We start from the raw sequence: 27,122 nt of genomic DNA, 5'->3' as shown, positions 1-27,122 counted from the left end.
AGGTGCCTCTGGCTCACTCAGTCCACGGAATGGGAGGGGTACAGAATGCGGGGCGAGCCTGCGGCGGCAGAGGTCAGCATGATGTTGCAACAACCTGAGGCGTGCCGTGTGTTCTCCTGTGGAAGTTGTACCTGGATCACGGGACCCTGACAGTGGCAGGCTGCACAGGGTCCTGGGAGAGGTGGTGTGGATAGTGACCTGTGCTTGCACACAGGCTTCTTGGTGGCTGCAGCAGCATCCTTAGCGTTTTATGCCCATCTCTGGTGTCTGCACGGCTCACACCCGTCTCTGGAGCTCATTTAGACGGTGCTCTGACTCACCTCTCCTCGTGCACCTTGAAACGATGGTCTGTTGACTCTTAGGCAGGTCCAGACTTTTTCTCGGACTCCCTCTTGGCTAGCTGTGGTGCACTAGCCCCCTTCAGGCTGTGTTCACACAGGCAATCCTAGTCCTCTCCTTGGGATCTGACCTACAAAGCCGGAGCCCCAGCTCCCAGCCGCCATCCATCCTGGCAGGTGAGCAGAGAAGCCTCTCTGCCTGGTGAGTGCTGGTTGGCACCGATCCTCTGGGCGGGAATCTCTCCACTTTGTCCTCTGCACCCCTGTTGCTGTGCTTTTCTCCGTGGCTCCGAAGCTTCCCCCCTGCCAGCCCTCGTCTCCGCCAGTGAAGGGGCTCCTAGTGTGTGGAAACTTTTCCTCCTTCACAGCTCCCTCCCACAGATGCAGGTCCCATCCCTTTCCTTTTGTCTCTGTTTTTTCTTTTTTTCTTTTGCCCTACCCAGGTACGTGGGGAGTTTCTTGCCTTTTGGGCTGTCTGAGGTCTTCTGCAAGCATTCAGTAGGTGTTCTGTAGGAGTTATTCCACATGTAGATGTATTTCTGATGTATTTGTGGGGAGGAAGGTGATCTCCGCGTCTTACTCCCCCACCATCTTGAAGGTCTCTCCCAGCTATAATTTTGTTAAGTAATCTTTCTCTTTTTCTTTCTTCTTTTTCTGGGATTCCCATAATGTGTATATTTGGTTTTTTAATGGTAATCAATAGGTTCCTATGCTTTCTTTATTTATGTTTCTTCTTTGCTCCTCTTTCTGATATCAAATGGCCTGTCTTCTAATTCCCTGATTCTTTCTTCTGTATGACTTTAGTCTTCTCTTGAAGCTCTCTGCTGAATTTTTCAGTTCTATCATTGTATACTTCAGCTCCGGGATTTCAGTTTGGTTCTCTTTTATGGTTTCTATATCTTTATTAACCTTCTCTTTTTGTTTGTGCATAGTGTTCCAGATTTAATTTTCTTGTCTTTCTGTGTTTTCATGCATATTATTGAGCTTAAGATGATATTTCAAATTCTTTGTTAGACAGTTTGTATGTCTCTGTTTCTTTGGGATTCATTACTAGAACATTATTTGGTTTGTTTGGTGGTGTCAGGTGGTTTGTCAAGTCTTTGTAATCCATGTAGCTTTGTGTTGATGGCTCTGCCTTTGTGCTTGTCTTTGGGGGCATGGAGTTATGTGTCTCCCTCCAGGTCCCTGGGTTGAAGGACTATTCCTATACCATGTCTGAAAGGGTCTGGAGTCAAAACACAGGACCACTTCAGGTTTCACAATTAGAATGACTGATAGATTGCAGCTGTGTAATTCCATTGAGGGATTCATCTGGGGGTGCTTATGGGGATTCCTTGTGGTGCGTCTCTGGGCAAATAGGGTTTCTCTTGGACCATAGTTGGGAGTGGCTGGTGCCAGATTCCAGAGACACTTCAAGATCCACAGTGAGACTGAGGTCAGTGGGCCTATCTCTAGGGGCACATATGAGCGTGTCTCCTGCTGGATCCCTGGGCAGGCAGGACTGCCTCCCATCCATGGCTACAAGGGGCTGGAGTGAGGTCATGGGGCACTTCAACATCTATGGTCAGATTTGAGGTTGGCGGCCCTACCTCCAGGTGCATGGAAGGGTATGTGGCCCAACAGGTCCCTGAGTGGACTGGAGTACTCCTGGTTTGTGGCTATGTGAACGTGGGGTCAAGTTACAGGGATATTTTTAGTATTTGCAATCAGACTGAGGTTGGAGAACTTGCCTAGGTTCATGGGCAGGCATGTCTCTACCCAGTCATATGCAGGCAGGGTTGGCACCTAATAGCGTCTGGAGTTGGGTCATGGAACAATTCAGTGTTTACAGGTAGAACTGAGTTTGGTGGGCCTATTACCCTGTTACCCTGGATGCCTGTTACCGCATCCTTTGGCAAATGGTGATGATGGAAAGGCCAAACAGGCTGTGTCCGTAGGTGGTCAGGGGCCAGAGTCGGTTCCTGTGTCTGTAGCTAGGACTATGGTTAGCAAGTATGCCACCTACTTGAGTTTGGGCTTGCCTTCTGAAAGCAACCCTCCTTAGTCTTGGGCTCTGCCAGATTTTACAGTCTTCTTTCCTGAATCCAGAGTCCACAAGAGTACTGTTGTCTCTGCTTGGCTGCCAGATTATTGTTGCTGAGAAGGGATATATGTGCAGGACTTCCTGTTATGTCATTTCTAATGTCATGCCTTTATTTTTAATTGCTGTTAAAGAAAATTGCTTGTGTAAAGGAAAAATAGTAACAGTGTCTAGTAAAGGAAAAGTAAATGTAAAAGTAAATGTATGGTAATAATAGGACAAATGATATGAGAGGAATTTGATTTACTGTTTAAGGTTTTTACATTATACATGAAGTGGTATATTATTTGAAAATATATTCTGTTATATTCTCTCGCTATATATAGTATAACGTATAGCAACCACTGAAAATATGGTCAAAAAAACATGAAACAGGTGAAAGTAATAAGCCAATAAAGAGCATAAAAAGGAATCATAAAAAGAACACTCAATCTAAAAACAGTCAACAAGAGTTAAATGGGATATGGAACAGGTGGAACAAACAGAAATCAACCATCAAGGTGGTAAATTTAAATCCAATTACAACAGTGTTCCGTGTACACTTGAATAGAATGTGTATTCTGTAGTTGTTGAGTGTTGTATTCTCTAAATGACAGACTAAGTTTATTAATAGTATTGTACAAATTTTCTGTATCCTTCCCTTTTTAGGTCTACTTTTTCTGTCAATTACTGAGGAGTGTTAAACTATCCAGCTATGATTGTAGATTTGTCTATTTTTTTGTGTGATCTCTCAAGTTTGCTTCATTTATTTTGAATATATCTTTTTAAGTTCATACACAGTTTGATTGTTATATCTTCTTATTGTATTCGTCCTTTTAATTTTGTGAAATGTCCCTCTTTATCTGTTAAAAATTAAAATAATCATTGTCTTCTTTGCCTAATATTAATATAACCATTACTTTCTTTTATGGTATACGTTTGTCTGTTCTATTACTTATAACATTTTCTTCTTTTTTTATCATGTTATTTTCAAATAATTTCAGCATTAAGGAAGAATTTCGAAAATGTTGTGATGAACTGAAATTCTCCAATTTTTGACTTTTTGCCATGTTTGCTTTATTACTTCCTCCCTCTCTGTCTGTCTCTCTGTATGTGTGTGTAGTATTGTAATCCCTTATGGTTTATGTTAATTTTGATTAACTATTTAAGATGTTGTCTGTTTTCTTCATATAGTTATAATTTTTCCTTTTGTAATAAGTACTGTTTGTTTTGAAATATGTTGAGACCATGTATTTATTTTGTTAGTTACCAGATGTCCTTCACTTCTTTCCCTCTTATAGTATTCATTAGTGATTCTTTCCTGAAATCAGTTTTTTTCTCTAATAATCATTAATATATGATTTTAACTAATTTATTTTTTTTATTCCTTTTATATGTATTACTTGGCATTCCATATTAAGGAGTCCTTCCCCATTATCTATCTATATAGCTAGCTAGCTACCTACCTACCTACCTATCATTTCCTATTATCATATCAGATTCATGGATTCTTACTTCATTCAGTTGGGTTATTCCTTTAATGACCTTATTCATTTTGATACTCAGGTTGTCCTAGATGTAGCTAGTGTGAGCCACTTCAAGCTGGCTCCTGTGCCTTGTTGATGTGTTCTTATCACTTTGGGGACATTTCCTAACTTAACCATGATATTATTCATTTTTTCAAGGAGCTCAGTTCTTTTTAGTGTTGAATGGCATCTTGACAGTAAGATCTAGACATGTTCCTTGTATTTAAATGTGTGTCATTTTGAATCAACAAGTAGTTTGGTATTGTTTTTTTATTCATTGTGCCTAATTGGAATGTTTATTCCATTACATTAATATATTTAGTGATTTGTTTGGATTTAAGCCTTTCATCTTGCTGTTGTTTTTCTATTTGTTCCATTCATTTTTTTTTTGCTCCTTTTTTTCCTTTTTTCCTTCCTGCTTCTCGATTAAGTTTTATTAGTATTATGACTTAGTTTCTGTATTGGCTTACTGGAGTATAACTTTTAGTTTTATTTATTATCTGTTTGTGTGTTTGCTCTGGGAATTATAGTGTGTATCCTTAACTTATCACAGTTACATGTAATTTAAGAATCTTACAGCAGTATAGTGTAATTTATCTTTTCACTTCCTTTTCTGATATTGTTGGCATATACTTACTTATACTCTTGTTTTTAAACACTAAAATATGTTATTGTTTGTGTTTGAACATTTGATAGTATTTTAAAATTCAAGAAAGAAAAGTAGTTCATTATATTTATCCTCATATTTGCTATTTCCAAGCCTTGTCCTTCTTTCTTACAGATCTGTGTTACCCTTTGGTATCATTTTCCTTCAGTGTGAAAAATTTCTTCTAACTCTTCTTTTAGTGTATATCTGCTGGTTTAGATTTTCTTAGCTTTTGTTTGTGTAAAAGTATTTTTTCATCTGTTTTCAAAAATATATTTTTTAAGATGTAGAATTCTAGGCTGGCAGTCCTCCCTTTCCCCACACTTTAAAGATGTTATTCCTCTGTTTGCTTTCATTGTTTCTGAAGAGAAATAAGCCATTATTCTTATTGTTGTTCCTCTAACTGTATTGCCTTTCTTCTCTGGTTGCCTTTAAGGTTTCCTCTTTGTCTTTGCATTTTTCAATTTAACTGTGATTTTCCTGTGTGAGGTTTTATTTGCATTAATTGTGTTGAGGTTTTGTTAAACTTCTGAGATCTGTGGGTTGAGATCTTTTATTAGGTTTGGAGATGATGTTGCCAATTTATCCTTATATATGTCTCTTTTCTCATTTCTTCCTCTTCTGCAATTCCTAGCTACTTGATGTATCAGTCAGATTTCATCATTACTTGAGTGAACTAAATGTGAGTCTCAGTTTTTATTAGTTTCAAATTACTTCTGATTTCAATTCTACAAATGCTATGGTAGAAGTCTTTTTGTCTTTAAGACTCTGAAATTCCAAAGCTTTTATCCAGGGGCTTATCTTTTATTTTAACAGTATTTGAGTTGGGCTGGGTTTAAGCTTTAGTTAGTTTTTACTCTCCTTTGGATTGAATTCGAGTAGAATCTAAATCCCTTTCAAAATTTGGAATCTAAATCCCTTTCAAAAATTGCAAATTTTGCAAATCCCTTGGAATCTAAATCCCTTTCAAAATTTGCAAGACCTCTCTCTGATTTCTAGCACTACCCCTACCATTTCTTATGGAACAGAATTCTTATAGGCGAGAGTTGTTGTGCAACTCTCTCCTATTATTTCTGTTTGGGGGCTCTTCCAAGATTCCAATCTGTAATAGCAGCCCCCACTGCTAGGGGTTGGATGATTTTTTTTTTGTCCCACCAAAGTCTCTCAGCCTATGAGTATTTCACTCCCTCATCTATGTGTACCCAGATTAGGCAATTGGCCTTAGATATGAAAGTAGCTGCTACTCTTTGCTTATCTTTCAAGGAATTTATCCCAGTATGCAATTTAATTCAGTTATACATTTTTTGTGTTCATTATACTTCATTAACATTAAAGGAATATACAGCTTTTAGCTTAGATCTAGCTTTCTTGTGCTTTTGAAGGTAGTGACAGTTTTTCTCAATCTTCTACATCATATCCAAGAATGGAACTTCTACTAGATCTTCGTAAAGCATAATAGAAATAAATAATAAGTAGAGATGCCAGGAGAGTGATTAATATCAGGGGCACCAGATTATTTTGGACACCTGTGTTAATCACTTTTATAGCAACCTGTACTTATTCATAACTCATATTACAATTGATATGATATAATTATGAGTTTAACATATGAATGTAGGAACCATGACTATTTCTTCACCACTGTAATTTCAATATTCCATCAACACAATGCCCAGCACCTTATATATTTTTGGAATGAAGTTTTAAATTCAGTAATAGTTTTTGAAAGGGTAGCAATAGGCCAGAGGTTATTGTTCAATTAAATATATCTTTACATGGACCCTGTAAAAATATTTTGAGGTATCGTTTTTTCTAACTGAATTTCCTAACTGAATTCCTTGCATTCTGTAGTCTTATTTATTTCTAATATTTTTGTCTCCACATAGCATGCAGTGTAGCTAGCCTGTATATTTAGTATTTTAAGATTTTTAATTGAACTATACTAAGCCTCTGATTTTATTCTGTAGAAAAAAATCAATGAGATAAAATTTGTGACCATTGTTCACAAGCAATAAATTATTGAAAAAGAACTACTCACAAATCTTTACATTTATTTCTTGATAAAGAAGTATCATTACAATACTAACTTTATTATTGAAGAAATATTTGTCTCAAAAGGATATCTTTTATAGAAACCATCTTGGGTGATGCTTTCAGGGGCTTATGAAGGATGTATAGGTCTAGAATTTCATTTGTTGGTTGCAAGATTGTTGTTTTCTTTTTTAAACTTTGCATATAAAGATAGCTTTGGAATCATTTTTTTTACGTTTAGTTTACTTTACTGAATAGAAAATGTCATTATCGATCATTTTTGGAATAGTAAGGGTTATAAAACATTTATGCAGAATTAAACTACTGGTTTAGTTTCAAAGTCAGTGGTTACCAGTGAGGAGAGGGGAGAGAGGAGGGGCAAGATAGAGGTAGAGGATTAAGAAGTACAAACTACTATGTATAAAACAAATAAGTTACAAGGATATATTATATAGTACAGGGAATATCGCCCATATTTTATAACTTTAAATGGAGTATAATCTTTAAATTTTTTGATTCATTATGTTGTACACCTGAAAATTATAAAATCTTGTAAATCACTTTTTTAAAAGTCCAAAAAAAGTAACTGTTGGCTTGAAACATCCATTTTGGAATGAGAGCTAAATAGACATTATATGAAAGATGATGACATAGGAGCAGAGATTTTTTTTTTTTTTTTTAGGGACTTTATCAGCTAATTGTGCAGAAAGTCTACAAAGAGATTAGGTTGAAAAATTATAAATATTAACTGCAAAGGAACTTGAATGTATGGGAGAAATAATGGTTTCAGAATGCAGAACCATGTTAGAGAACTCTGTCCTGAGATGCAGTATAGCATAGTATTTAAATACTGTAGCCTTTAGAGCTACACTGCCTGTATTAAAATCCTTATTAAAGGATTAAATAAATCCTTGTATTAAAGGAATAATACAAGGATTATTAAAAATCCTTGTATTAAAGGATTTTATTAAAATCCTGTATTAAAATCCTTTTTTGCTATCTACTCACTGTGTGACCTTCAGCAAGTTACTTAACTTCTCTTTACCTTCATTTCCTCATCTGTAGAGTTAATACTAAAACTAATTCATATGGTTATTATGAAGGTTAAATGAATTTTGATACATTAAAATACTTGGAATCTAATTTCTGATATACAATAAATGTTATTTCTTGTTGCCATTATTATTATTATCATTATTATTATTACCATGAGTACCACTGGCACATTGTTTGTTTGCAAAATAATTTTCCTACCTGGTATGATTGACTCTTGACATTTCCTTTTCAGTTCAACTGAAGTTGATGACATGATTCGTAAATCTACAAACCTGTTGCTAACTAGGACTCTGAGCAGCTCTCTGCAGAATGTCATTAAAAGGAAGAATATTGGACTTACTGAGGTAAAGCTGCTCTTATTGAAGGCAGCCAAGGCCATTTGTGAACAGATGTCCTAAGCTCTGGGGCTTGTGTGTGAATTAATTATAATTTTCTATGTGCTCTATCATGTTCTTTCGGATGGACTCACGGTGAAAGTGCAAAATAAATTCCTTGTGTTTTTCATTCAGTGCCTTGGAGAAATCCATTATCTTTTGGAAAAGTCACTTTTTTTCTCTCTCTCATTGTCTTCTCTAATTTAACTGGTTCTCCTTTCTGAGGTTGTTGGGTTAAATTTGTATTATTTGCCATTGATTATATAAAAAAATTGTTAGTTGGAGAATAGAGTCAACATCAGTGTCCTGTTTAAAATAATGGCAGTTCAAATACAACATACAGCATGAAATCACATTTTGCCTACATAAGTCATTGATGCCAGGGATATTGGCATTCATAGTCACTGGTTAGCGTTAGATTTTGTTTTTGAGATACATCACATGTATGAGTGGTAAATTACTCTTTATTAGCATGTAAGTCTGGGGATTTGGGATTGAGGAAATGTGAGAGAAAGGCAGTCATTACATTTCTGTGGAAGCTTACACAATCTCACAAAGGGTGGAGGGTTATTGTACATAGGTTGAGAACAGTATCTTGGCAAACTGAAGATTTGACGTATTGGCTTAAGTTCTAAAACTTAGAAAGATGCGACGTTTCTCTTCTCTTAGAAACCCAGGTTTGTATGGGAGCCTCAACCTCTCATTTTATGGAAATTAGAGTGCCAAGAGTGAGAGAGCTTGGAGGAATTTTCTTCTCAGGTGAAGGGAAGGGCTGTTGGTCATCTGTTTTTAGAGGTGGTATAGTTTCAAAGTCAGTTGGTCTAGGAAAAATTGACATTTTCAGATATACATTATCAAGGATGAACGTCAGTAAGTGGTTAACGATACTGACCCATAGATGAGTACAGCTGGAAGACAGGTGAACATCTATTTCTGATTTTGGAATGATTGTTTCTTTTCCTGTGTTAAGATTTAAAAACACTGTTAAATACTGTATTATAATATGGGACATTGGCAGTGATTGAATTCTACTTATAACCAACTTTTTTTTTTTACAATTTAAAGTCACATTCGACATTATTTGGACAATCCCCTCATTTTGCAGAGCTTCGTTTCTCTTGCCTGGTATAGAAATATTAAGCATTGCCATTATGTGTCTGAGAATAGGCTAACTTCTTTTGTAATCAGGAATGCTACAGAAAAGCAAAGTTGGATTGAAAATTTGGAGGTTCTTATGCTTTTGTAGATTATTCTGTTCTCCTTTTCTGAATCCCAAGTAGGACGAAAATTTATTTTGTGAACTACCTCTACATTAAAACTCTTGATATAATTCTTCTTAGGCCATTTGATTTATCAATCTCTTAAAAGCCATTTTATTTAATTAATTTATTTTTATTTAAGTATAGTTGATTTACAATATTGTGTTAGTTTCAGGTGTACAAAAATAAATCTGTTTTAAACAAGTAGCATAGCAGGAACATGGTGTGATAGAAACAGCTTTGGACACAGAAGACTCTGGAATTTAGATGTGCCTATGCCATTGATTTACTGTAGCATCTTAAAAGAAGACCTAACTCCTCAGTTCTTCAGTTTTCCTGACTCCATTGTCCATTTCAAAGGCACTGTACAGATCAAGTAACAATAGGAAGAAGCAGTAGGAGCTTATCAAGAAGTACTGTATCATAGTTCTTGACATAATTTCAGTGAATGCTAAATGTTATTCCTAAGTCATTGGATCTGTTTCGGCAAAAATACTTTTGTTATCAAAATCTTTACATATGAATGAAGGAACATCCACACAAGTTTATTTATTTTGGCTATGATGGTGGTGTGTACCTGTATAGACACGTACAAAACCAGTGATTTTTTAAATCACCAACCAGTAAATCTTTGACTAACTCTATTATTCACCTTTTATGAAAGGGAGGACATTATATCCTTCTTTATAGGTAACTAAAGTGATTTCACATCTGGAATCATCATCAGTAATGGGCAGTGTTTGTGGAACAATTTATATTCTTCAGTGTCTATTCACAGATAATCACCTTATTTATTACAATAACATTTGAAGCAGGCTGGGCATGTGTTATTATTTCCATTTTATAGAAGGTGTAATTAAAGTTCAAGGAGAACGCCCAAGCTAGCAAAATTATAGAAATGAGACCTAAGTTCAGGTTATTTTTTTCCCCAAACTTACTCATTTTTACTATAGTGTACTACTTTCCATATTGATTTAATTATTCTGTCATAACAAAGATAGAGATTTTTACAGGAGGTCCATAGTAACATCGAAATTGTTCTAGTTAGAGGTGATTTTGTAACAGGGAGCAGATATCCACTCAAATGATAAAAGTATTATAAGCACTCAAAACTCACAGAATCCTATTTCTGGTTACCAGATAAACAATTCTTTTAATATTTAAAAGTTTGTATAAGCTAATGTCTTTCTGCCTGTCTTGATTTGAGGTTATATGGTATCTTATCTCTTATTTTTTCTGTCCATATGCTCTATTCTTTTATCTCTTTCTCTCTATATACTGGCTTTCATGCTTTTCTCATGGCTTCTTTACTTCCTCATGTTAAGCCAACTCTACATTACCTTTCAGTTCTACCACCTACTGTAACTTGAATGCCTTGTATTCTCAGACCCTAAGTGATGATCTGTAGTTCAGTCAGCAGACACAGCTGTTTTCCTAGGGCTGCTTCTTCCAAGTCTGTGAGAAGAAGGTCAGTCAAGAGTATATGTTCTAAAGCAGACTGCCCAGGTTCCAGTTCTGGTTCTCCCCTTAATAAATGTGTTCTTGGGCAGATTGCTTGGCTTTATGTGTAAAATGGGGACAATAGTAGCATGTATTTCATAGGATTGCTGTGAAGATTAAATGAACATGTAAAGTGCTTAGAATAGTGCCTGGTTCACAGTAAATATTCAGTGCTTATTGCCTATTACTAAGAAAGAGATCTGGGCAGGTAAACAGTGGTTGTTAGGGCTAGTATAGAAATGGAGTTTATCAAATAAGAGAAGTCAGAAGATTAGAACAAGATGTCCTGTTAATTAACTTTACAATATTTATTGAGTGCCTACTATGTGACAGGTACTGATCTAAGTCTTAAGAATAGATTAATAAATGATCTAATCTTAAGAATAAGTAAACAACAAGAACATCAACAAAAGAGATTCTTGCTTATATTCTAGTGGCAGAAAACAGGTAATAAATGGTACAGAAAATAAATAAGTAAATCATCTAGTATGATAAAAGGTCGTGAATGCTGTGGAGAAAGAGAAAGCACCTGGGTTAAGGAAATCAGGAGTCTGGTGGAGGTTCAAGGTTGGTCTTATTAAAAAGAGCAACATCTTGACAGTAAGTTATTATTGAAGGGAAAAGAGCGTTTTTGACAGAAGTTAGAACTAGAGCAAAGGTCTGAAGGTAGTTAAGTTATTGGCAAGTTTAGGGAATAATAAGGAAGCTGGGGTAGCTGGAATGGAGTGAGTAAGGGGAAGAGAAACAGTAGATTAGATCAGAGAGGTACCAGGGGTTCATGGTAGGCCATTATAAAGAGTTTGGCTTTTATTTTGTATGAAATGGGAGCCACGGCAGCATTTGATTAGTGGCACCATCTGACATATTCAAAAAGGATCACATTGACTGAGGTATTGAGAATAAACTGTAGGGTATAAGCAGGGAGACCAGTTAGGAAGCTATGACAGTAATCCAGCAAGACTTGATGGAAACTTGGGTGATAGAGGTGGTGACAAGTGGTCCTATTTGGACTGTAGAGCCAGCATAGTTTCCTGATGGTTAAAAGTAAAGGAAGCAAGAAAGTGAGGAATTGAAGATAACCCCCCAATTTTTTTTATCTGATCAACTAGAAGGCTGCATATACCATGTGCTATGATGGCAAAATCTTCAATTAGAGCTAAATTTGGGGTGGAGGAAGATTGGGAATTTGGTTTTGGACATATTCAACTTGTAGTGTTTATTAGACATACAGTTTGAGATACTGAGTTAACAGTTGTATATATGAGTTTAGAGTTTGAGAAGGCAGTTTGGCTGGGAGATAAAAAGTTGGGAGTATAAAAATGATATTTATGGGCTTCCCTGGTGGCGCAGTGGTTGAGAGTCCGCCTGCCGATGCAAGGGACATGGGTTTGTGCCCCGGTCCGGGAGGATCCCACATGCCGCGGAGCAGCTGGGCTCGTGAGCCATGGCCACTGGGCCTGCGCACCCGGAGCCTGTGCTCCGCAATGGGAGAGGCCACAACAGTGAGAGGCCCGCGTACCGCAAAAAAAAAAATAAGATCAAAAAGTCTACAATTAATCAATGCTGGAGAGAATGTGGAGAAAAAGGAACCCTCCTACACCGTTGGTGGGAATATAAATTGGTACAGCACTATGGAGAACAGTATGGAGCTTCCTTAAAAAACTAAAGATAGAGCTACCATATGATCCTGCAATCCCACTCCTGGACATACATCCAGAGAAAACCATACTTTGAAAAGATACATGCACCCCAGTGTTTATAGCAGCACTATTTACAATAGCCCAGACATGGAAGCAAACTAGATGTCCATCAACAGATGAATGGATAAAGAAGATGTGGTATATTTATACAATGGAATATTACTCAGCCATAAAAAGAATGAAATAATGCCATTTGCAGCAACAAGGATGGACCTAGTGATTATCCTACTATGTGAAGGAAGTCAGACAAAGACAAATATCGTATGATATCACTTATATGTGGAATCTAAAAAATGAATCAAATGAGCTTACTTACAAAATAGAAACAGACTCACAGACTTAGAAACTTATGGTTACCAGAGGGGAAGGTTGAGGGGGAGGGATAAATTAGGAGATTGGGATTAACGTATACACACTACTATATATAGAATAGATAATCAACAAGGACCTGCTATATAGCACAGGGAACCCTACTCAATACTCTGTAATAACCTATCAATATATGGGAAAAGAATCTGAATATATATATATAAGTATGTATAACTTAATCACTTTGCTGTACACCTGAAACTAATACAACATTGTATATCAACTATAATTAAAAAAAAGATTTGAAGTAAGTTTTAAAATAAGATTTCTTTTTTTCTAAACCTTTGCTTTTTCACCATACTAATTTGAAAATGATATCATGGAAAGAAAGGAAATAAACCACTAGTTTATTAATCTCAGAATATCAGAGAATTAGTTAAATTTGGAAGGTTTACAATGAATCAAAGGATACTCTGGTTCTTTGTGAAGAATGTATTGATAAAACGTCTTAAAATATGAATTAGATTTAAAAGAATTAATTTATTACAGATGATAGCAGAATACCTTCACTTAAGTCCGTACTCAAACGTTATTTCCTTAAGGAGCCCTCCTTGACCACCCTATCTCAAAATAGCTCAGATCTAACATCCCCATGTAACTCTTTATCCTCCCTTCTATTTCCAGTGTTTATTACCACCTGCCATCATACTATATGTTTAGATGTGTATGTGTTTACTGTAATATCCATGAAGCCAGGGACTTTGTCTTGTGTATAACTGTGGACAGCTCTATCCCAGTTCCATGGCACATAGGAGTTATTAATTAATGAAAGAGAGAAGAAAGAAAAAAAAAGAAAATAGGTAGGTAGGTCCTTAGGGCAAAGTTAAAGAAATTTAGAGGTCCTGGTAGTGGCACCATTTTGAATACTTATATTTTTATGATTATAATAATGCCCCAGAAGACCTGAATAAATGACCAATGATTTGTATTCACCCTTTGTTTTTATTATAGTCTGGATTGATGACCATATCTCCCACATACCATTTGTCTTCATCCCCAATTGTTAACAGCAGTGATGTTGCTAATATTTTAAAACATTTTATACGTAAGTCTTTTCAAATATGAGCTCTGTACTAGACCTTTGAATTTGCAACCAGGAGTTCCAAGTATTTTAGCAGTTTATGTATTTGCCTTGGAGAGGGTATAAAATGAGTAGCTGACACAGCTTTTTATACCCTTGCTGGGGTGAAATGGAGATAAAATTCCTTGAAGTCTTATGGATAGCTTATTTTTGTGAATGAGAACCAAGGCTGTTATTTAGTTCTTCATCTTCCTGCAAATCACTATTTGAGAGGCATTGATGGTGTGGAGAGGAGTCATTTTCTTGGTTTGGATTAGTCTATTTGGAGCTCCAATGTACTAAATTCTCTGATTTGGGAAACAAGATAATACTGATCCTAATTACAAGTAGATGTGTATACCCCAGAAGTAATTTATAATTGGGAATGGACACCTAAATTTGTGGAATTTAGGGCTTAGTTTTGAACTATTGAAGAAGATGAAGCCTTTTTTTTCCCTGGAGTTGGTCAAAAATACGAATATCTTCTGTGATCATGGTTCAAACTCTGCTGTGGTAATCGGAGCAGGGTTGGAAAAGAAATGACTTCCACAATCTAGTCTGTGCCTTCCTTATTAGATTCTCTCTGATACCAGGAAGGAAAGACAAAAAATTTCTGCTTCTTAATGGTTTTTAGCCTAAGTGACTTCTATCATTTAGCTGTGAGAGGTGTTTGTTTGCTTTATAGTGTTTTCTTTTCTTCTGGACAGGTTTCACAGAACTCCACTTTATATAAGATATAACCAATATCTTAATACATTGTTAGTTCCATGTCCTTGAAACAATAAGGACAGTTTGGATGGCTACAGTGATATATTTTTGTAAGAGAGGGGGAAGTAGGGGCTAAAAATATCAAAGGAGCTCAAACTCTGATGGAAGCTGATACTTGAAATTGCTTCATTTCACCCTTAAGTTCAAAATTACCTCCAAAGCATCTGGCTTCACATTTGTAAATGCCGTTTTAAGGATTTTGGTTAGCTGTCATTCAGGAGTAGAGATCTCTTAGACCTCATTAACAGACAATATTCCCTTTGAAAATGACATGGTATCTACTGTAATCCTAGAGTGTTTTAATAGTCTATTCTATGCTCAGCAATGAAACATTTCAAAAGTGACTGACAGCCAATTGATGTAATTCATGGTGATCTTTTGTGTTGACAGATCTTTAAAAAGTCATGGGAAATTACTACTGTACCCAGTGAAGCTGCCTCTTTATTTTTTTTTTTAACTGCCAATATCCTGCAAAACACGACAATTTTCTCTTTGACTGCCACTGTTTTTTATTTCTATAACATGACACGATTCCTCCTTATTATTAGGATTTCTTTTGATAGATAGAATGTGTTCCCTATAGGTAATGCTCATTTTAAAATAGAAAATTTTCAGTTCCCCAAATTAACTCTCTTACTTTGCTGGCTTCCCTATCATGACAACCTTGCCACTAGCCACCTTCCCACTCATGAAGAAGAGTGATTTAATGTAGACAATTTAAATTTTTAAATTTAAATATTAAAAATTTTGTCCTCCTCTGAAGGAGAAACATGTTGAAAGGAAGAAGGTGAGGAATTGCTTATTTTGGTGGGTGTTTTTTTATCTCTAAAGTTAAAAAGCTGATGTTTTGGGTAATTTTATAGGTGATGGAATTTGTGTCCAAAACTCAAAGTCTCTAAATTCAAACTATTTTTTTAACAGCTTTATTGGATTATAACTGCTTTACAATGTTGTGTTAGTTTCTGCTGTAAAACAAAGTGAATCAGCTATGTGTATACATATATCCCCATATCTCCTCCCTCTTGCGTCTCCCTCTCACCCTCCCTTTCCCACCCTGCTAGGTGGTCACAAAACACCCAGCTGATCTCCCTGTGCTATATAGCTGCTTCCCAAGAGCTGTCTATTTTACATTTGGTAGTGTAGATATGTAAATACTACTCTCTCACTTCGTCCCAGCTTACCCTTCTCCCTCCCTGTGTCCTCAAGTCTGTTCTCTACATCTGCTACTTTATTCCCGTCCTGCACCTAGGTTCATCAGAACCAGTTTTTAAAAATTTTAGATTCCATATATATGTGTTAGCATATGATATTTGTTTTTCTCTTCCTGACTTACTGCACTCTGAATGACAGACTCTATGTCCATCCACCTCACTACAAATAACTCAATATTGTTTCTTTTTATGGCTGAGTAATATTCCATTGTACATATCTCCACATCTTCTTTATCCATTCATCTGTCGACGGACACTTAAATTGCTTCCATGTCCTGGCTATTGTAAATAATGCTGCAATGAATATTGTGGTACATGACTCTTTTTGAATTATGGTTTTCTCAGGGATATGCCCAGGAGTGGGATTGCTTGGTCATATGGTAGTTCTACTTTTAGTTGTTTAAGGAACCTCCATACTGTTCTCCATAGTGGCTGTATCAATTTACATTCCCACCAACAGTGCAAGAGGGTTCCCTTTTCTCCACACCCTCTCCAGCATTTATTGTTTGTAGACTTTTTGATGATGGCTATTCTGACTGGTGTGAAGTGATACCTCATTGTAGTTTTGATTTGCATTTGTCTAATGATTAGTGATGTTGGGTATTCTTTCATGTGTTTGTTGGCCATCTGTATATCTTCTTCAGAGAAATGTCTATTTAGGTCTTCTGCCCGTTTTTGGATTGGGTTATTTGTTTTTTTGATATTGAGCTGCATGAGCTGCTTGTAAATTTTGGAGATTAATCCTTTGTCAGTTGCTTTGTTTGCAAATATTTTCTCCCATTCTGAGGGTTGTCTTTTCGTCTTGTTTATGGTTTCTGTTGCTGTGCAAAAGGTTTTAAGTTTCATTAGGTCCTATTTGTTTATTTTTGTATTTATATCCATTTCTCTAGTAGGTGGACCTAAAAAAAGTATCTTGCTGTGATTTATGTCAAAGAGTGTTCTTCCTGTGTTTTCCTCTAAGAGTTTTATAGTGTCTGGCCTTATATTTAGGTCTTTAATCCATTTTGAGTTTATTTTTGTGTATGGTGTTAGGAATTGTTCTAATTTCATTTTTTTATACGTAGCTGTCAAGTTTTCCCAGCACCACTTCCTGAAGAGGCTGTATTTTCTCTATTGTATCTTCTTGCCTCCTTTATCAAATATAAGGTGACCATATGTGCGTGGGGTTATCTCTGGGCTTTCTATCCTGTTCTATTGATCTATATTTCTGTTTTTGTGCCAGCACCATAGTGTCTTGATTACTGTAGCTTTGTAGTGTAGTCTGAACTCAGGGAGCCTGATTTCTCCAGCACCATTTTTCTTTCTCAAGATTGCTTTGGCTATTCGGGGTCTTTTGTGTTTCCATACAAATTGTGAAATTTTTTGTTTTAGTTCTGTGAAAAATGCCAGTGGTAGTTTGATAGGGATTGCACTGAATCTGTAGATTGCTTTGGGTAGTAGAGTCATTTTCACAATGTTGATTCTTCCAATCCAAGAACATGGTATATCTCTCCATCTGTTTGTATCATCTTTAATTTCTTTCATCAGTGTTTTACATTTTTATGCATGCAGGTCTTTTGTCTCCTTATGTAGGTTTATTCCTAGGTATTTTATTCTTTTTGTTGCAGTGGTTAATTGCAGTGTTTCCTTAATTTCTGTTTCAGATTTTTCATCATTGGTGTATAGGAAAGCAAGAGGTTTCTGTGCATTAATTTTGTATCCTGCTACTCTACCAAATTCATCCATTAGCTCTAGTGGTTTTCTGGTTGCATCTTTAGGATTCTCTGTGTATAGTACCATGTCATCTGCAAACAGTGACGTTTTACTTCTTTCCTGAATTAGATTCCTTTTATTTCTTTTTCTTTTCTGATTGCTGTGGCTAAAACTTCCAAAACTATGTTGAATAAGAGTGGTGAGAGTGGGCAACCTTGTCTTGTTTCCTGTTCTTAGAGGAAATGCTTTCAGTTTTTCACCATTCAGAACGATGTTGGCTGTGGGTTTGTCATATATGGTCTTTATTATGTTGAGGTAGGTTCCCTCTATGCCACTCTCTAGAGAGTTTTTTATCATAAATCGGTGTTGAATTTTGTCAAAAGCTTTGTCTGCATCTATTGAGATGATCATATGGTTTTTCTCCTTCAGTTTGTTAATATGTTTTATCACATTAATTAATTTGCGTATATTGAAGAATCCTTGAATTCCTGGGATAAACCCCACTTGATCATGGTGTAGGATCCTTTTAATGTGTTGTTGGATTCTGTTTGCTAGTATTTTGTTGAGGATTTTTGCATGTATGCTTATCATTGATATTGGCCTGCAATTTTCTTTTTTTGTGACATCTTTGTCTGGTTTTGGTATCAGGGTGATGGTGGCCCTGTAGAATGAGCTTTGGCGTGTTCCTCCCTCTGCTCTATTTTGGAAGAATTTGAGAAGTATAGGTGTTAGCTCTTCTCTAAATGTTTGGTAGAATTCACCTGTGAAGCCATTTGGTCCTGGGCTTTTGTTTGTTGGAAGATTTTTCATCACAGTTTCAATTTCAGTGCTTATGATTGGTCTGTTTATATTTTCTATTTCTTCCTGGTTCAGTCTTGGAATGTTGTGCTTTTCTAAGAATTTGTCCATTTCTTCCAGATTGTCTATTTTATTAGCTTATAGTTGCTTGCAGTAATCTTTCATGATCCTTTGTATTTCTGCAGTGTCAGTTGTTACTTCTTTTTCATTTCTAATTCTATTGACTTGAGTCTTCTCCCTTTTTTTGTTGATGAGGCTGGCTAATGGTTTATCAATTTTGTTTATCTTCTCAAAGAACCAGGTTTTAGTTTTATTGATCTTTGCTGTTGCTTCCTTCATGTCTTTTTACTTCATTTCTGATCTGACCTTTATGATTTCTTTCCTTCTTCTAACTTTTGGAGCTTTTTTGTTCTTCTTACTGTAGTTGCTTTAGGTGTAAGGTTAGCTTGTTTATTTCTGATGTTTCTTGTTTTTTGTGGTAGGATTGTATTGCTATAAACTTCCCTCTTAGAACTGCTTTTGCTTCATCCCATAGGTTTTGGGTCGTCGTATTTTCATTGTCATTTGTTTCTAGGTATTTTTTGATTTCCTCTTTTATTTCTTCAGTGATCTCTTGGTTATTAAATAGTGTGTTGTCTAGCCTCCCTGTGTTTGTATTCTTTACATATTTTTTCCTGTAATTGATATCCAGTCTCATAGTGCTGTGGTCGCAAAAGATACCTGATATGATTTCAGTTTTCTTAAATTTACCAAGGCTTGATTTGTGACCCAAGATATGATCTATCCTGGTGAATGTTCCATGAGCACTTGAGAAAAAAGTGTATTCTGTTGTTTTTGGATGGAATGTCATATAAGTATCAATTAAGTCCAACTTGTTTAATGTTATTTAAAGCTTGTGTTTCCTTATTTATTTTCATTTTGGATGATGTGTCCATTGGTGACAGTGAGGTGTTAAAGCCCCCTGCTATTACTGTGTTACTGTTGATTTTCCTTTTATGGCTGTTAGCATTTGCCTTATGTATTGAGGTGCTCCTACGCTGTGTTCATTAATATTTACAATTGTTATAACTTCTTCTTGTATTGATACCTTGATCATTTTGTAGTGTCCTTCTTTGTCTCTTGTAATAGTATTTATTTTAAAGTCTCTTTTGTTTGATATGAGAATTGCTACTCCAGCTTTTTTTGATTTCCATTTGCATGGAATATCTTTTTCCATCCCTTCCCTTTTAGTCTGTATGTGTCCCTAGGTCTGAAGTGGGTCTCTTGTAGACAGCATATGTATAGGTTTTGTTTTTGTATCCATTCAGCCAGTCTATGTCTTTTGATTGGAACATTTAATCCATTTACATTTAAGGTAATTATCGATATGTGTGTTCCTATTACCATTTTCTTAGTTGTTTGGGGTTTGTTTTTGTAGGTCTTTTCCTTCTCTTTTGTTTCCTGCCTAGAGAAGTTCCTTTAGCATTTGTTGTAAAGCTGGTTTGGTGGTGCTGAATTCTCTTAACTTTTGCTTGTCTGTAAAGGGTTTAATTTCTCCATCAAATCTGAAAGAGTTCCATAACTTGAAGGTTGATTACTTGGATTTAAATCCCAGTTTTAATGTTACATGATCTAGAGTAAATCAGTTCATTTTTTCTTTTTTCTCTTATAGTAGAATGGAAGTTATAATTATGCCCACTTAACTTACTTCTTCTGATTGCTGGGAGGCGATCTAAGAAAATGAATTGTGCAGTGCTTTATAGACTTTAATTCTATACAGACAGTAGTATTCTTCCTTATCCTCCTCTGAAAGTAATTTATAGATGAGTTTTTATCTTACCAGTACTGCCTTGTTTAAGGATCTACTCTGTAAGAAAAGGAAAATAGTATTAACTAAAGAATATTTAATTTTCATAATAAGTCTGTGATTTAGAAATTATTATTAACATTTTACAGTTAAAGAAAGAGGCTTAGAGAAGTTAAGTAACTTTCTCAATATCAATAATTTTATAAGTATTTGCTCCCTGGTTTCTCTGACTTCAGTGCTCATGTTTTTTTCTTTCACAAACTAATGTAGTTTGTTAATATACTGCAGCCTGTTCCAACATTCCTTTGTTCATCATGCCTAATTTTGAAACTTCTTGACATTTCAGTCATTCTTGTTCTTTTAGTTGGAGTTCATTTATTTCATGCATTTGGCAATTATTTATTGCCAGGTACTATGCTAAACACTATCAGTTTTTGATCTTAGTTTAGTCTTTATTTTGAACAGAAGAAGACAAGTTTAAAATAGTGACACTTGCTCCTATTGTTCCCCCTATATTAGGGGGAAATACAAGTTGCTTTGGGAAGTCAGGGAAGTCTTCACAGAGGAAGTGATACCTAAGCCTGTGCTCTAACATTAACTTTTTATAGAATACAGATGGCCTCTGCCATTATGTCTTTTGTTTTTGTTGTACCATCAGATTCATACTGAGCCACTCATCGTAGGGTGAATAGTCAGATTACTCTTACATGTTCTTGTTATTTTCCAGCTTGTCCAGATTATTATCAATACAACACACTTGGAAAAATCCTGTAAGTACTTGGAAGAATTCATCACCAATATCACTAATGTGCTTCCAGAGACAGTCCACACCACCAAACTGTATGGCACCACGACTTTTAAGGTGAGAAAGCCCTACATTACTGTAGAAATGCTTCTGGTGTGCTGGGGCATTCTACCTAACATGACTTTGTTTCTCCCATAAGTCATACATGGTCTTCAGAATAAGTCCTTATGATTTCCTTAGAAAAACAAATATCAATGCTAATTTTGGGGTGTTTAAACTAAAAACGGTCTACAGCTGTGTCCACTAAATCTTCCTTATATTTCATTCATGAAAATGACTATTTCCTCAGTTGACCACCTGGCAGGCAAGTATTTTTAAATATGGTCTAGAAAAGAGTGGTTGCAGCTGAAATCAACAGCAATTTAAAAATTTTAATTTAGCTATCCTTTCTTTTCTGTGTCCTGGGTCCAGTTTTTTTTTCTTTTAACTTTACATTTTAGTGAGGAATTTCTGTCCCTTGCTATTGTAGTTAGCAATTTTATAATCATCTTACAAGGCCACAGGACTAGTTTTGATGCAGTGTTGGATTAAATGGAAAAAATGACACTCTTGTAGAGCAAAAGAAGACTTGATGGTAGATGAGTTTCTGGAGAGTAAAGAGCCTTAGGAAACTCATTTATATTGCCATGTGAGCTTTAAATAAATATTAAGCAGGGCAATATCTTAAACTAAAATGGTAGATTCTGACATAATGGCTAACATGTATGCTTTGGGAGTTTGTTATTGTTTGATTATTTTAGTTCTGAAACAAATCTGTGTCACCCTTTTGAAATCTAGAAGTTGTTAATAGATATGAAGTGGTAGAGTTGAAATCATGATTTATGTTTATGGTATCTCCTTTTTTTGATCATTTTGTTCTCTTTGCCTATTTATTGGTACCTTCCCTTGAGAATGGATTTAACAGAAGACATCCAATTTGATTCATATTGCTTATTATATTTTAAGACATATAAAAATTGTTGGTATGATCTGCTCTTTTTTCTGTTCCAAGAAAAAAAATATGAAAGATCCTGGCCAATGCAATCTTGAGAGAGAAGAACAAAGCCAGAAGCATCACACTTCCTGATTTCAAATTATATTATAAAGCTATAGTAATCAAAACAGTATGGTATTGGCATACAGACAGATACATAGATCAGTGGAACAGATTGGAGAACCCAGTATTAAATCCATGCATATATTGTCAATTAATTTATGACAAAGAGGCCAAGAATATACAATGAGGACAGGATAGTCTTTTCAATAAAAGCAAGTCAAAACTGCAGTGAGATAATACCTGAGATAAACACATGTTAGAATGGCTATCATCAAAAATACAAGAGATAACATATACTGGCAAGGACGTGGAGAAAAGGGAAACTTGTACACTGTTGGTGGGAATGTAAGCTGGTACAACCACTATGGAAAACAGTATGGAGCTTCTTCAAGAAATTAAAAATAGAACTACTGTGTGATATGGCATTTCTGCTTCTGAGTGTGTATTAAAAGGAATCGAAATCATTATCTTGAAGAGTTATGTATACTTCCATGTTCACTACAGAATTAATCGTAATAGCCAAGATATGGAAACAACCTAAGTATCCATCAACAGATAAATGGATAAAGAAAATGTTACATACATATTCTCCATATATGTATCCATATATTTGTGTGTATGTGTGTATATAGATGTATATATGAATATTATTCAGTCATGTAAAATGAGGAAATCCTGCCATTTGAATCTTAAAATAATTCAAACTCATAGAAACAGAGAGTAGAAAAGTGGTTGCCAGGAACTGGGAGAGTGGGTTTGGCAAAAGAGAGAAGTTGGTAAAAGGGGTATCGACTTTCAGCTATAAGAGGAATAAGGTCTGAGGATCTAATGTAAAACATGGTTTCTATAGTTGATAATACTGTATTGTATAATATTTGCTAAGAGGATAGAACTTAAATGTTCTTACTAAAAAAAAAAAAAGATAAATATGTCAGGTGATGAATGTGTTAAATAACTAGATGATAGAAAAGAAATCCTTTCACAATATATTTGTATATCAAATCACCACAATATGTATTTTAAATGTCTTATAATTTTGTTTTCAATTGTACCTCAGTGAAGCTGAAAAAATGGAAAAAGTGAGATGTGTAACAACAAGATATTCTTTATCTATGTTTATGATTAGGTTAGTTGCTAGATGAGTTACACATTCATGATGTGACCATGGGTTGTTTAAAACTCCCTATAAAATTACTTACAACAGAATTAATTATGCATGATATTATGTTGGTATATTTACTTGTAAACTTTTCAATGATGTCTCCTTGTAGTAATACTGATACAATTTTACTGAGGGAAAGACTTATTTCATAAAGAGGCCCCAATTATTAGTATGAAAATATGACAAGAGCTTTAAGAATTTCAGGACGACCTTCCTTAGATAGTTTAAAGGAATTATAAGTACTCTTAATATTAGCATTATTATGGAGCATGGGTAATAATTTTATCAAAAATATTTCTACATGATTTCTACATGTGGAAGCCAAAATTTCTCTAGGAAAGAAAATGAGGGAGACGCTTATAGTTAAGTGTTCAATAGAAAATAGGAATTAGAGAGTTAGAATATGATGTTCATTTATACTTGTTTATCCTATGGGGAATATGTAATATGTACTGCTATTCTTCCCCTAATCCATCTCAATTTTCTTATTTCAAGGGCTTTTCAAATTATGGTCAGAAATCCTCCCAAAGGGTGGCTTGTGTATTTTGTTATTCCAGCATTAAAATTGCTGAGGGAAAATTAAAGGCAGACAGGAAGCCATAGAGGTTGAGCAGCCAGTTAAATACTTAGTAAAGGAGAAGTTCTGGAGACCACTAAAGGTCATGTTGACAGTGCTTATTGGAAACACTGATTGCTTAAAACACATTGAAAGTTTATTTTTACCAGGACTGTTTCAGACCAACTTACCCAGAACTCAGTATAAACATGGCAATTATAACAGCTACATATTGTGTATTTTCCTAAGCTACTGTTTCCAGAAAACTTTCACTTGCAGATGGAAACCTTAATGCTGAAAAAAGGGGCAAAAACAATCAGAAGGTCTTCAAGGTATTTTCTTGCAGAGTTCCTTCTTGTTTCTACCATATGTGACCTAATCAAGCTGGTATCCTTAGCTTTCCTTGTTTATAAGAATTCCCTCACTTACAAAATAGAATGAAGGTATTTATTAATTTACCCCATCACAAATATTGCTTGTGTACCTACTATAAAATATGGAAGAGAAAATACTTAGTCCTTGGATTTAGAGTCTATAATCTATGGGGAAGACAGACACTGTAAGTTCTATAAAGAACTGTGCAAAAAATGCTGGAATAATGTAATAAATACATTAAATCTCTCACTGATTCTCCAAGTTTTTATAAAGCATCTGCTACATACCAGGCAATAAACCAGTCTCCTGACTTTACACAGCATATATTCTCGTGAGGGTGATAGATGATACAGAAACAAAAAATTTAATATAATGTGAGGTAGTGGTAAGAGCTAGGAAGAAAAATAAATGACCTGAATGAAATAAGAAATTGAATCACTTGGATTTCTGATAGATAAGCAGTCCAGTCAGAGGTAACAATATGGTAGAAGGTACTGGTGTATTCAAGGTGATCAGTATGCAAGGGGGTCAGTCTGGCCGTGAAGTATTTATCATTGGTAAGGGTGGTAAGAGACAAGATCGTCAGGAGTCATATGATTTCTGGACTTGTAGGCCCCAGTAAATGCTTTCTATTTTATTTTGAAATGAAATATGAGGTCATTAGAAGATTAGAAATGGTGGTGGTAACCTGATTTATGATGGGTAACCCTAGTTGCTATGTGGAAAATATACCATAGGTCAGTAAGAGTGGAAGAAGAGAATCCAATTTGAAGGTCATTGCAGTAGTCTAGGTAAGAGATAATGGTCACTTGGACTACAGTGATAGGGTTGGAAGTGGTACGAAATATTTTTGAAGATAGAGATGGCAAGTTTTATTGCTAGATTAGGTATGAGATTATAAGAGAAAGAATGGAGTCAAGGATAATTCCAAGATACTTAAACTAAGCAAACTGGATTAACTAAGATGGGGAACAGCGAGAAAATAAGTTTTGGGGAGTGGCAGTAGAATCAAGATTTCCATTTTTCACATATAAAGCTTGAGGTATTTATTAGTCATTTATCATAGAGATTAAATTGACAGGATAGTCTTAGCTGGACATAAAAATTTAGAATTCATAAGTGTAAAGATGGTATTTTATGCCATGGAGCTGGCTGTCTTTTGGGAATTTAATATAGATAGAGAAAAGGTGTGAGGATTGAGCTCCAAGGGAAATCAATGTTGACAGGTCTAGAAGAAGAGGTGAGTGGTACTTATCTCAGTTCTGAGACCTTCAGGGAAGACTTACCAGAAAAGGCCCAGTAGGAGGTGTCCAGCAGGAGTATCTTGGGACCAGCAGGAGGTGTCCAGGTGGAGAAAGGATGAGGAGGGAGTAAGGGACATTTTTAGGTGAGGCAACTTCATGTAAAAAGATGAAATAATGAAATAAAATCATACTTCTTTGGTGTAGAATAAGGGTAGCAATGACATAGAGAAGTAGGTAAATATCAATTGTGAAGCACTTTGTTTTATAATGATAGATAATTTGGTCTTTATCCTACTAAAGTCTTTGGGAGACTTCAAGCAAGGATGTGTTGCAATTTTAAAAATAATCATTTACTTTGCCTAATTAGAAGGAAGGAAGGAATGATAAAAGCATGGAATGCAGGAAAGGAATGAGACAAGAAAAAAGGAAGGAATAAATAAATCACAATTACTTGAAATTCATAATCAGAGGAAATGAAATACCAAGAATACTTTGTATACTGTGCTAATAAATTTAATGATCTATAGGAAAATATGTGATTAAAAAAGTGATTCAAGAAGATAAAGCGGACTCCCTGGTGGTGCAGTAGATAAAACTCGGCACTCCCAATGCAGGGGGCCCGGGTTCAATCCCTGGTCAGGGAACTAGATCCCAGGTGCATGCCACAACTAAGGGTTTGCATGCCACAACTAAGGAGCCTGTGTGCTGCAACTAAGGAGCCGGTGAGCCACAACTAAGGAGCCCACATGCTGCAACTAAGACCCAGTGCAACCAACTAAATAAATAAATATTAAAAAAAGAAAAGAAGATAAAGAAAATTGACATAACTATGAAAAAAATGAAAAAGTTGTTAAAGACTTCTTAAAACTGGGGAAGATTCACATGATTTTACCAGTGAATTCATTCAGACTTTCACGAAACAGATAATTTCTGTATAATTTAAACTACTCCATACCGTAGAGAAAAATGGAAAATATCTCAGTTAATTTTTGTGAAGTCAACATAACAATGATTCAAAACTTAAAAAAAAAAAAAGTTCTGAAGACCCTAGGGGCTGGACAGGAATAAAGACACAGACGTAGAGAATGGACTTGAGGACATGGGGAGGGGGAAGGGTAAGCTGGGATGAAGTGAGAGAGTGGCACGGACATATGTACACTACCAAATGTAAAATAGATAGCTAGTGGGAAGCAGACACATAGCACAGGGAGATCAGCTCAGAGCTTTGTGTCCACCTAGAGGGGTGGTATAGGGAGGGTGGGAGGGAGATGCAAGAAGGAGGAGATATGGGGATATACGTATATGTACAGCTGATTCACTTTGTTGTAAAGCAGAAACTAACACACCATTGTAAAGCAATTATACTCCAATAAAGATGTTTAAAAAAAGATAATAGCAATTGATAAAATAAATATTAGAGCAACAGAAAAAGAGAGATTTGGTCATAAAATGAGGTTAGCTAATATTTAATAAGCTCATCGTTCCCTCAGGTGTGCCAGGCTCTTTATGAAAGTTATTAGATTTAATAAAGGTGTTAAAACTATGGAAAAAAATATAGTAGCTGAAATTAAGTTTAAAAAGAAAACTAGAGAAACCATAAAATCCCTGAGCAATTAAAGACAAATATTGATGTAAAAATCATAAATAATAAAATATCAAACAAAATCCAGAAGTGCATAGAAAGCAGGGATAAAGTAATGTTAAGAATGCAAGGATGATTAGTATTAGAAAGTTGTTTAAAATTATTCACTACTGTAATAGATCAGGTGAG

General features: G+C 35.4%; 1 protein-coding gene across 1 annotated transcript in view; it reads left to right on the top strand.

Annotated features, from left to right (window-relative positions):
- The window catches only part of EXOC6B (exocyst complex component 6B), a 715,292-nt gene that overhangs the window by 400,955 nt on the left and 287,215 nt on the right, over positions 1 to 27,122 (top strand). Inside the window, exons 16-17 of the mRNA XM_082851950.1 lie at positions 7,889 to 8,000; positions 20,901 to 21,035. Coding sequence (XP_082708076.1) covers positions 7,889 to 8,000; positions 20,901 to 21,035 — 247 coding nt within the window. The remainder of the gene's footprint in view (positions 1 to 7,888; positions 8,001 to 20,900; positions 21,036 to 27,122) is intronic.

Source organism: Leucopleurus acutus (assembly GCF_964270905.1).
Source record: "Leucopleurus acutus genome assembly, chromosome: 12".
Classification (NCBI taxonomy): Eukaryota; Metazoa; Chordata; class Mammalia; order Artiodactyla; family Delphinidae; genus Leucopleurus; species Leucopleurus acutus.
This window is presented reverse-complemented; position numbering and strand designations above follow the sequence as displayed.